We start from the raw sequence: 12,399 nt of genomic DNA, 5'->3' as shown, positions 1-12,399 counted from the left end.
TGAATATGTATACACACCCAGCAGAGCACTGAAGCCCTGTCATTTGGGACAAAGTGGATGAACACAGAGGGCAGACGAGCTGTAAGTCTCGGGCCTGCATGGAAGTTAGCTGTGTGCTCAGGTGCCGTATGATGGAGAGAAAGTCATCTTGCTGGTCCCTGAGCACACACGTCTGTGCGCAAATCTCCAGACCTAAGTCTTAAATACCCAAAAAAGGTACGCCTGTGATTTCCAGCAGCTGCATTCTAGGAGCCTGATGTGCCCGAGTGTCTGGCTCTCTGCGGGCTCTCCAGGGGCTGCGCAGGATGGAGTGTTGATGGCCCAAAACAAACACACCAGACCGGGAGTCTTGTCAAAGCAGGAACTAGTTATATTGTATCAGTCTTTTGTTTATACAGGGTTGAGGAAGGAGGTGGGGATTTTTGGTGAGGTGAGATGATGTAAGGGGTGGGGAAGGGTGACAGTGTGGGATGACTGACAGGGCCAATAAAGTTATTCTACACCATTGGTAGCTTGGCAAAGGCAGGCTTAAGCAGGTCTTGCTGAGTCACTCCAGTATGGAAGTGAGCAAGGTAGGTCTCTAAACTCGAGCAGAGGCTCAGGTTTCCTCACAAGGCCTCAGAATCTGGCCGAATAAGGCCCAACACCTGAGATGGTAGCAGAGTTTCCATTCTTGTAGAATGCTGACAGTTCCCCTTGGGAGGCAGAGGCAGGGATCTCTGAGTACAAGGCCAGTGTGGTGGTTTGTATATGCTTGACCCAGGGAGTGGCACTATTGAGAGGTGTGGCCATGTTGGAGTAGGTGTGTCACTGTGGATGGGGCTTTAAGACCCTCATCCTAGCTGCCTGGAAGTCAGTCTTCCACTAGAAGACTTCAGATGAAGATGTAGAACTCTCAGCTCCTTCTGCACCATGCTTGCCTGGATGCTGCCATGTTCCTGCCTTGATGATAACGGACTGAACCTCTGACTCTGTAAGCCAGCACCAATTAAATGTCTTTATAAGACTTGCCTTGGTCATGGTATCTGTTCACAGTAGTAAAACCCTAACTAAGACAGCCAGCCTGGTCCACAGAGCAAGTCTTGAAAAATAAACAGAGAGAGAGAGAGAGAGAGAGAGAGAGAGAGAGAGAGAGAGAGATATGGAACTCACAGTGGAGTGATATTTCTTCTGAGTAGTTCTCCAAGGGAAACAAAACAAACAAACAAGTAAACAAACAGGAGTAAAAAAGGTCAAAGCACCAGAGGGTTAAAGGCATATTTAGGCTCCCACCAGTGTCCAAAAGAAAAGGTCAGAAGAGAAGAAAAGAGGAATATTCTCGCTTGAGTCAGGACTCAGGGCAGGCAGACCCAGCCAGTCGTGCTCCTAGGGTCTGCACTAGGAGGTGGTGTGAACTTAGGAGAAGAAAGTCCACTACAGAGGTGAACCTGCCTTCCTAGAACACACTCCTGGCTGGATTTCCTCTTAAGGGAGGAGGCGAGTGCATGTCTCCACCCAGAGGTGAACTCCATTCTTTACTATAACACACTTAACAAATACAATTTCTACAACTCAGTTAAGCCAGGAGAAAGGAGCTATTTTCAAGACTTTGTCTTAACACAGCAAGTCAGATTCTCTGGAGCTTGCAAAAGAGGTGGGAATGAGACAGAGCAAAAAACTGCAGATTCACCAGCAAAGAGCCCCAGGCTTCCCACTTCCCTCAACCTCTCTTCTGAATTATGATCACTTTCCTTGCCTTGGTAGAGGCTCTGGCCCACCTTTCCGTGGTGGGCTGGTTAGGGCTCTGCTAGTTCAAAGAACAGTAAAAGCAGGGTCCTCATCTTACAGATTACCCCGTGCATGCTGGGCACAGTGGCACATGCCTTGGGAGGCAGAAACAGATGGATCTCTGTAAGTCCAAGGCCAGCCTGGTCTACACAGAGAGTTCTAAGAAAGCCAGGGCTATTTAGGGGAACCCTAACTCAAAAAAATTTTTTTCCCTGAGCTTTAATGTGGCTCACTCCTGGAATCTCAACACTTGGGAAACTGAGGCAGGAGGATGGTGCCTGCTTGGACTATGCAGTGAGATCCAGATCAGGAAGGAAGCTCTGGTAGATTCCCTGTCCAAAGACAACGACAATTTCCATACAGCTTATCTTTCTCTTTCCTGTCTCTCCCTGGAAAGTCCACACAAAACCCTCATCTATTTTAGTGTCTCATGAACTGACCAGAACCCCTGCTACGGTCTGGATTGGGCACAGCAGACTCCTGGGGTCTGACATACATTTCAGATGTCCATGGCATAGGCCTGGGGGTTTGTTGATAGGCATGTATGCTCAGGGACAGCAAATGGTCTCAGTGGGTGAAGGTGCTTGCCACGAAAGCCTAACCCTGGAGCTGTGAGTTGGATCTACAGAATCCACTTTAAAATGCAAGGAGAGAACCAATTCCACGAAGATGTTCTCAGACCTTTTCAGGTTTGTCATGGCATGTGCGTGCACACCCAATAATAACAATAACTTGTAAAAATGAAAAAGAAGTTTGTGCTTAGATATAATTGCTGCCTCCTGGATATGACATAGACTACACGTGATAAATCCACGGGGTGAAGAATTGTACAGGCATCAGGTCATGGATGCCTTAGGGACTGTTGGAAGATGGCCTTTGCATAGTCCCATTTCCCCAGCCCTGGATCCACACCAAGTGTCTCTATTTCTATAATGAAATACTTAAGGCTGAGAGCTTTATAAAGAGGTTCGCTGAGCTCATGTTTTTAGATCCCCTCTCCTCCTTTTCTTCTCTTTCTTTTTTCTATTTTGAGAGACAGGATCTCACACTGTAGCCCAGGATAGCCAAACACTGACTATGTAGTCCAGGTTAGCCTCACATTTATGGCCATCCTCTAGCCTCTGTCTTTCCAGTACTTGGCTCACAGGCACAAGCCGTCCTCTCTGCTTTTCCTTGCTCCTTTATGGGTGTAGTTCCTTTTGGTTCTTTGAGACAAGGTCACTAACTTGCTATGTAGCCGGCAGTGGCCTTCAATTCCTGATCCTCCTGCTTCTTCCTCCTGAGTCCTGGGCTTGTAGGTGTGTTCCGCCACACCCCGCTTTTCAAATAGAGTTTTTAGGTTACCATACGAATGATGGCTTTCATCATGGTCTCCTCAGTCCTATAGGTGTGCCATTATACTTTGCTCTCTTGGGTTCCCCTCCCCAGTCCCTCAGGCATCTCCCTTCTCCATCAGGCTCCCTCCCCACCCCCTACCTCTCCTCTTTCTGGTTATTCTCGTTCCTTCACTTTCTCCCCATTCATGTCCTTGTTTCTTATCTGTGGCTGTTTGCTTGTTTCCATGAATCCCATAATAAATGATCCCCCAAAGGATTGAAACATTTGAGACACCCCACCCCCTCACAAAGTAAGAACAAAACGGGGGGGGGATGTGGCAAAGGGAAGCTGAGAAGAAAATAGAACAATTACAAGACCAGGTTGGGTGTGGTGGTCCCCAGCTCAGGGCCAAGTGGATCTCTATGAGTTCAAGGCCAGCCTGCTTTATATCATGAGTTCTAGGACATCCAGGGCTATGTGGTGAGAATCTGCTTCAAGATAAAAAATACTCAATTGTACAAAAAAAAATCCATTCATTTCTTTCCTTTAATGGAATTACCTGTGAGAAGGCTCTATCGGACCAGGCAGATAGGAATCTCAGTCAGGAACAGTCTGTCTTTCCTGGGATCTCCACAAATTAGGGAGATTTACTCAGACCTTGCCAAACTAGACCTCTTGATGGATCGTGCACTGCCCTCTCAGAGTCCTCTGACCTCTTCACTGTGGTCCCCAACTCCAAGTTCCCCCTTTATGACAGCCCCCAGAGGGCTTTGGGGACACTGGTCAGTTCTTCAGCAACAGGGGTCATCTCTGCTGGGATGTCAGGCTTTCACCTGCCACTATGCTTTTTCCATATAAAGTTCTCTTGGTTGCCATGGCATCCAGTCTTGAATGATGTTGAGGCTGCTGCTGGCAGTGCAAGTGTCCGAACCTGCAGACCACAGCCTACCACCCCATGCTGCAGCCCTCGGAGGTAGGGGAGACTGATGGCCATAGACCCAAAGATTAGTATAGCCATTTGCTTTTTCCTACTTCATACCCATGTAGTATATATAGCTATTATGTATATACACTTTAAAAAATCCTTTTCATCAGGGCTGACCTTGGGGATTGCTGGAGATGTTACAGCTGTGAGTGTTGTAGGTTATGTGGGAAGAAAGCAATAAGAGCTGCTAGCCTGAGACATGCTAGCCCATGCCACTGAAATGATGGGAGCTGGGATTGGGAGAGAGAAAGCACACAGTTCTCCATGTTCCCTCACAGACAAGTCCCACCATTCAGAGGAATAGCCTTCTTTTTCTGGGGCTAAGACTTAAGAAGCATTCCCAGAATGGAGGCATTGGCTACTGTGATGGAATGAATAGTTTCTAAGCTTCTCTTTTACAAAATTATTTAACTCTGTCTGTTGTCTGTGTGTGTGTGTGTGTGTGCATGTACACACAAGTCACAACATGCCCAAGGAGGTCAGAGGACAGCTCTTGGGAGTTGGTTTTCTTTTACCTTGTGAGGCCTAAGCTCACATTGTCCGGCGTGCGCCTCTACCCTTGCTGGTCCTTTTTGCATTGTTCTTGTCAAACACAAGCATTGGCTAATACTAGAGCACATGCTGCCATCAGCAGGTCCATGCAGGGCAAACGGTGAACAGCAAGAACCAGGCTCTGCATCTGTCTCCTAGTTATGCATGTCAGCATCTTTCCAGAGATCTGTGTCAGCCTCTGGTCATGAAAGAGTAGTTCTACAACGCCACCAAGGTTGAACACAAAGCTGACAAACAGCCATTCTCTCCAAAGGTGTAAAGGCTTGTCCTTCCAGCCTGTTAACTAGAAGCACTGATGCCTAAGGAACGTTGATAGTTTGTTTATAGTCTTAGTTCTGAGTTCATTACCTGGACCCCGGGGAAGTGGCCCCTCTTCATTGCATCCCTCTTCCCTCACAAACACAACGAAGAAGTTGGAAGTTCTGCACTGTAACAGTCACTCAGTTAGGTGTTTCTGGCCCACCAGGTTCCTCACAGCGGCCCTCACATCCTTGTTTCTCAAGCTGTAGATGATGGGGTTCAGCATGGGGGTCACCACTCCATAGAAGAGGGAGATGAGCTTGTCTGCAAGGTCCTGCTTGTCTGCCCCCAGTGGGTCCTTGGACTTGGGCTTCCCGTACATGAAGAGGATGGTCCCATAGAAGACNANNACCACGGTGAGGTGGGCAGAGCAGGTGGAGAAGGCCTTCTTCCTCCCCTCAGCAGAGGGGATCCTCAGGATTGTCACAAGGATGAAGACATAGGAGACAAAGATGAAGAGGACTGGGACTGCCAAGAAGATCATGTTGGCCACAACCATGCTGATGACATTGATGGAGATGTCAGCACAGGCCAGTTTCAGGACTGCCAGGATCTCACAGGTGAAGTGATTGATGACATTGTCCCCACAAAAGGGCAGCCGCATTGCCAAAGATGTCTGCACTACAGAATTAGTGATACCACCGGCCCAGGAACCGGCAGCCATGGGCACATAGGCAGCCTTGTTCATGACCACAGGGTATCTAAGGGGGTTGCAGATGGCCACATAACGATCAAACGCCATCATACTCAGGAGCACACACTCTGTGGCTCCCATGGCAAAGGACAGAAACATCTGCACGGCACAGCCTGAGAAGGAGATGGTCTTCCTGGGGGTCAGGAAGCTGTCCAGAATGAGGGGGACAGAGGAGGTGGTGTAGCAGATGTCCAGGAAGGAGAGGTTCCCCAGGAAGAAGTACATGGGTGTGTGTAGGTGGGAGTCGAGGATGCTCACCAGGATGAGGACCCCATTGCCCAGCAGGATCACCAGGTACATCAGCAGGATGAGCACGAAGAAGGTTTTCTCCAGCTTTGGGTGGGCGGAGAGGCCCAGGAGAATGAAGCCGGACAGGGGGGCGGTCTCATTGGATCTGTCCATGGTACATTCGGCTTGAAACCTGCAGGAACTCAGCAATCAGCATCAACATTGTCTTCTTCCCAAAGCTCCTGGGCAGCCAAGCCAAAGCCTTGTCCTGCCAAGCAGCCGGGGGCACCTTTGACAGTCTTGGGGTCTCTATGAAATTGTTCACTTCTAGGAAATACACAGTAGGGGAGTATTTAACTTTCTAACGTAGTAACAAGTTAAGCTGAACTATCCCTCCTGCAGAGGACAATTCAGAAAAATGGCAAGTGTATAAAACATCTCTATAAAGCACTGGAGAGAAAGAAGAAGTTATTTGGATAAGATTCTGGGAAAAACAAGGGTCCAAAAGAGTTAGCCCAGCTCTTGAGATTTTTGCCGCCTGTGGAGGTTGCCAAGAGACCTTGGTACTCCACTGGCAGCTTTGGGGAGAGAAAGAACAGGACTTGAAGCACAAGGACCAGTGTGCAGGGCACCCATCCAAAGCAAACCCCTCCCCTTTGCAATGGAACCCCAGGCAGCACCACAGCACTGAGGTAAATCGGGAGGATACAGGCATTAGTGAGTGCTTTCTTTCAGTCAGTGATCCTAGGACTTTAGTGCTTTCAAATCCACAGCAGAAGCAGATACAGACCCCTCCGAAGGAAGGTAGCATCACTCCAGTCTGAAATTGTTCCTGTGAATAGCTTTTCAAATGCTGCCACACATTTTAAAAGAGCAAAGTGTGTGTGAGAGAGGGGGCGTTAGGGGGATTGCCCAGTGGATGGGGTTCTTGCTGCGCTACCATGAGAATCAAAGTTCAGATACCCAGAACTTTGATAGAAAACCAGATGTTCATAATAGCCTGCACACCTTCCCAGGGCCTGAGAGGCAAAGACAGGGGATCCCTGTGGCACACTGACCAGCTAGGCTAGTCAAATCATCATGTCCCAGGTTCACTGGGAGAACCTGACTCAGTAAATAAATGAGTGATTGAGGAAGACACCCAGTGTTCACGGTTGTCCTACACACACACACACACACGTACACACGTTCACATACACATTTGAACATACATGTATAACACAGATGCGCAGGAGAGAGAGACAGACAGAGACAGAGGGAGAAAAAGAAAGAGAGGGAGAGAATAAAGTCTAAAAGTAGACAACACAAATGAAAACCAACAGAAACCACTCGGAAAATACAACAGTGCTTTCCTGGAGACAATGGCAGTCTGGGCAACAGCTCTAGGACACTGGCATTGCTCTGGGAGTCAGTGCAGATCTTACTGATGCCACAGTGACCAGCTCGTTGACACTTCTCTCCACTGGGAGCCCAGGCCTGCTCTGGTCACTCTGGGGAAGCTTGATGAACACCTCAGAATTTTAAGTTCCTCTCAACCCTAGGATTTGCTCTGGACCAGGATAAAACAAAACCAAACAATACCACGAGAGCCCTCAAAGCAATAATGAACATTTGTTTGCAGCCTCAAGCATAGGGACTCATGGCCACAGTCACTGAAATGACAGGAACTTCCCAGATGGTCATCCAGGGTCTCCTCGGTGCTTATGCCAGGCTGGCACACTGTTCTGTTGTGTGTAGACTCAGTAACTGTCACCAAGTTAGGACCACAGTAACTCAATCTGGGTCAACAGACTCTTACAGGACATCGCCTATGAGCTAGATGTAATTCTAGGTTTAGGGGACATTGCAATGAAAAAGGCACAGTACTTGACCCTAGAGGGCTGAAATTTTCAGTAAGGAACTAGTTGTGAAAATGAATAATTACCTGAACAACAATGTCATTACTATCAATGTAAAATATTGTGTTACCACAGTGATCACAATAGGCCTTAGATACACTTAACAACCTGTCTCCTTGCTGACAGTGGTTTCCCCTTCCTACATTCCTGAGAAGCCTGGAGCCCAGGCTTGCCTGTCAGAGTCCTAGTGAACTGAACTGTGCTTCTTGTAGCCTCTAGCTGGCCCTGTCATCTGAAACCCCACCCCCAGGACAATCAGTCTCTCTTCCATACAGCATCCCTCCAAACATCCATGAATGGCTGGGTGTCAACATGAAGATAAGCAAGAATCTATCTGTTTCCTCTGAGGTTTTAAAGACAGAAAGTATCCCTTAGAGGTAATATACCATTCAGGAGTCAAATACAAGGCTGATAGTGAGAATAGTCCCAAAGACAGCTTGGGACACAGAGCACACTGCCTGTGTGATATATGGACTGGGCAGGGCAGGGCAGTAGCCAGCTGGGTTTTCCATCCTCCTTTGTCCAGCCCTCATGGCTCCCCCCAGAAATCTGTGTTTTGTAAAGGAGACATTTCCTTTGATGTCACCAGCACCAAGTTCAGAAATCCAGCTCATGGGTACCTTCAGAATGTGGGCTCTACCACTGAGAATACGCACATGGTTTCAGGAACTGCTTGCTGCGATTCTGGCCAACTCTTTCCTCAGATCTGAGCCTAAGGACTACTGCAGCTCCATGGGTCTGTGTGAGTCTAGAACACCGCCACCCTGCCGCAGGCCCTGCTGTTGTAGACAGGCTGATCTGAAGTGTTGGCTCTGCTTGTACAAGTCTGCCATTGCTTTGATCAAAGTTCCACTTACCTTGCTTGGGAACATGTTTACCAAAAATAACTGATTTCTCAAAGAGTGGAGAGTGCTTGTGTCAGAAACAGAGGCAGTGGGCCTGCAGAACTGGGGTGAGAGCTCAGAATGTGTGACTCCCAAAGGGTCAGGCTGGACCTCTCCCCAGCACCTGCCCCCTGTACTCAGGGTGCAACCTGCAAAGGCTGGGACATTGCCTTTAGAAGTCAATTTAAATTCCACTTAGTTCTTTGGGACCTATGTAGTCCCCGAAGTCATTTAAAGCTCAGAAAGTATGTTGTCCTCAGCTTAGAAACTTTGCGTCCTTCTGGGATAGCGTCCCTAAGATCCAATTATATGGAAGTTTACTGACTGAGATTTTTTTCATCCTTTCCTTTCTTCTCTCTTTCTCAGAACAACATAATTGGATCAGCGGTGTTCACAACTGTTTAATGATTACATGACTCTTCAGGCCCCCTCCCCAGCTACTTTTCTTCAGTGCTGTGGCCAATAAGCCCCACCACTGCTACCTAGTCTGTGCTTCAGTGGTTTGGAGGGGAGATCTTAGTGAAAAATGTATAGTCTTTACATTTTATCTTGTTGAGCACTGTGAAGCAACCGGCTATGCTCTCCCTCAGTCCTCACTGGTCATCCAATAAAATGACTGCGTCTGGCTTCCTCTCATCTGTGCATGTCTCCCTTGACCTCTTGGGACTCACTCACAGTGTGTGACCCAGGACAGGGTCTAGAGAATGGGCTTGTTCTTTTCTTTTACTTTTTAATCCATCAATTAATTAAATTTTGAGACAAAGTTTCATGTTAGCTCAGGCTCCTGGCTGGCCTTAAGCTCCAGATCCTCCTGCCTCCACCTCACAAGGGTTGGAATTCCAGGCCTGGCTCACTGAGGCAGGGCTTGGCCTTCCGGAGTGCACCCTCTAGTGTCATGGAAACAGGCACACACCGGATGGCTCAGGGGTAGGGCACCTGCCTCACTGGGAATCCATTCTCAGCACTGGAAAATGGGCAGGAGAGAGGAGGAGTGGAAGGAGGAAGAGGAGAGAAGGGAGAAGAAAGGAAAAACTGAGCTGGGTGGCTGTGGTGCTTCGAATAGGTTTGGCCCCGTATACTCTTGTGTTTGAATGCTTGGCCCACAGAAAGTAGCACTATTAGGAGGCGTGGCCTTGTTGGAGGAGGTGAGGCTGGCTCTGAGGTCTCCTATGATGAAGCTAAGCCTCGTGTGGCGCACAGTCTCCTCTTGCTGCCTGTCTATCAGATGTAGAACTCTCCAGCCCCATGTGTTCCTGCAGCCAGTCATGTTTCCTGCCATGAGGATAATGAACTGGACCTCTGAAGCTGTAAGGCAGCCCCAATTAAATGTTGTCCTAGTTAGGGTTTTATTGCTGTGAACAAACACTACAGCCAAGAAACTCATAAAAGACAGCTTTTAATTGGGGCTGGCTTACAGTTTCAGAGGCTCAGTCCAGGGTCATCATGGTGGGAAACATGGCAGCATCCATCCAGTGGTGGAGAAGGAGCTGAAAGATCTCTCTTGATCCAAAGGCAGGCAGGCAGGAGAAGGCTATCATGTCTTACACTGGGCAGAGCATAAGCATATATATTACCTCAAAGTCCTGCCTCCGCAGTGACATTCTCCCCCAACAAGGCCACACCTTCTCCAACAAGGCCACACCTCCCAATAGTTGCTACTCCCTGAGCCAGGCATATTCAAACCACCACAAATGTTTTTCTTTATAAGAATTGTGGTTATGGTGTCTCTTTTCATAGCAATACAAACCCTAAGACAATGGCGCATGCCTTTAACCCTGGGACTCTGGAGGCAGAAGCAGGTGGATCTCTGAGTTCAAGGCCAGCCGGGTCTAGATGCCTAGCTACTATTCAATTTGGGAGGAGGCAGAGCCACCCCTCCTAGTCTAGAGCCTGCAACACTAATCTACTCAGCAGAGATGCACATCTTTTGCCTTCACTCCATGCTGGAGGGAAGCCCTGTAGCTGGAGCAGCCAGGAGACACTTGGGTTTTGATTTGTCAAGACAAATTTTAGCGTGTTGGGCATCTCTCATTCCACATGTGTGCTTGAGTGTATGTAAATGTGATTTTCCAAGGATAAGTGATGTGAGCCCCAGACCCTTAGCGTTTCCCAGAGAGATAGTCACATTTGTTGCGTTTTCTGAAAGAATTTAGTGGGGAAACCCCCACTCAATTCCCGGAGTGCATCCAAGAATCACGAACAGAACAGAACACCTTGATGTAAAAACACGAGGTAGTTTAATGGCAGAGCTCCGGGTCAAAACGTATCTTACACAGGAGACAGTGGATTCAACCACGAGGCTTGGAAGCTAGGGTTTTTTTTTTTTTTTTTATAGAAAAGGGGCTGGGGCTGAGGGAGGAATTGGCGCGATTTCACAAGATTGGTTCATTTAAACATCAGCAGACTGTACATGCAGATAACATTTAACTTAGGTCAGAAGGGCAGGAGATAGGGAGTCGCCGGGCCAATCCGGACATGTCATTCTCTTTATCTTTATGGCCAAGCAGCCTCAGGAATGTCTTAACGACGGGCCTGCCCGGGCATGTCCTGGCCTGTTCTGCTATGTTCTCAGCCCCAGGTTTCAAAGCTCACAAACAACTCTTTGGGCTATTTGACATAAATTACATGAATCACAGGTCTCAAGTCTTATTTTCTTTCATCTCTCATTCTACATATGTGCTTGAGTGTATGCAAATGTGATTTGCCAAGGATAAGTGATGTGAGCCCCAGACCCTTAGCGTTTCCCAAAGAGATAGTCGCATTTGTTGCATTTTCCTGACCACAATGTGGACATGATACCCCTTGGAGTCACATACCTTCCCAAGGCTCCTGGAAAGGTTTCAATGCAGTTCAAANGATTTACAGATTCTGCCTGCAATCAGGAGAAGCAGTACAAGCTCTCACNTAAGGGAAAGAACCAAACAACGACTAGAGCAAGATGTTGTAAGGTCAGGAAACCAGTGCACTGAGGAGGGAAGACGGAGAAGGAGGCTGCCTCCAGATGAGGTGAGGAGAAAAAGCCCCCTCAGCAGAGAGACCACACATGTAGACACATGCTGCGTACAGGAGTGAGGACCCGACGTGGGTCTGGATGTCTGAATGCTGGGCTCTCAAACCATCCTGGCTTGACCTGCTCTTTCATNCTAGGCAGCCTAGCTTANNTGGTCTTCCACATCTGCTACTGAGAGGCTCCTCGTGTAGTTTCCATGCCCTGTGCCAGGAAGAGCTTCAGCCACAGGGACCTACCTGACCCAGGGGCAGGGAGCAAACAGGCTGTCCAGTGGCAAAGACCCCCTAAACCTGTCTCTTAGGGGTCTTGAACCTCAAACACAAGGCATAGCCTTTGAGCTAAGGAAGAGAGGGAGAAAGACAGAAGCATGGTAATGCAGGAGGCAGAGACTGGAAGCTGGGATTATGATAGCTGAGACTTGGGTACAAGGAGGAGAGCAGAGGCTATCAGTCCAAGTGAGAAGCTGAGAATCAAGACTGGGAGGTGAGAGTGAGTGTAAAAGAGCTCCTGGCACCATCAGTCAGAATGCTCTGCTACAGAANGGCTGACGGCAACTGCTCAGGCTCTGACTGACACAGTGAGGGAACCTCAGAATTGTCCTACAGCCTTTCATGAAAGCAAGTGTGATAAAATGGAGGCTATAGGAATCCAGAGGGCAAAAGAAAAGATACTAGATATCACAAATGCTCATGTAGGAGGGTCCCTCCCTGCTCACAATCCAAGTTCCTATCCACTACTATTCTAGTTGTTTCCAGAACTCTTTC

General features: G+C 48.2%; 1 protein-coding gene across 1 annotated transcript; it reads right to left on the bottom strand.

The window, feature by feature from the left end:
* Window positions 1–4,870: 4,870 nt before the first annotated feature.
* Window positions 4,871–6,030, bottom strand: LOC110293050 (olfactory receptor 13C7). The gene has a single exon (XM_021160810.1). It carries the CDS (start codon window positions 6,015–6,017, stop codon window positions 5,058–5,060), a length of 960 nt encoding a protein of 319 aa, XP_021016469.1. The 5' UTR covers window positions 6,018–6,030; the 3' UTR covers window positions 4,871–5,057.
* Between the last annotated feature and the right edge of the window lie 6,369 nt (window positions 6,031–12,399).

Source organism: Mus caroli, chromosome 4 (genome assembly GCF_900094665.2).
Source record: "Mus caroli chromosome 4, CAROLI_EIJ_v1.1, whole genome shotgun sequence".
In the NCBI taxonomy this organism is placed as follows: Eukaryota; Metazoa; Chordata; class Mammalia; order Rodentia; family Muridae; genus Mus; species Mus caroli.
This window is presented reverse-complemented; position numbering and strand designations above follow the sequence as displayed.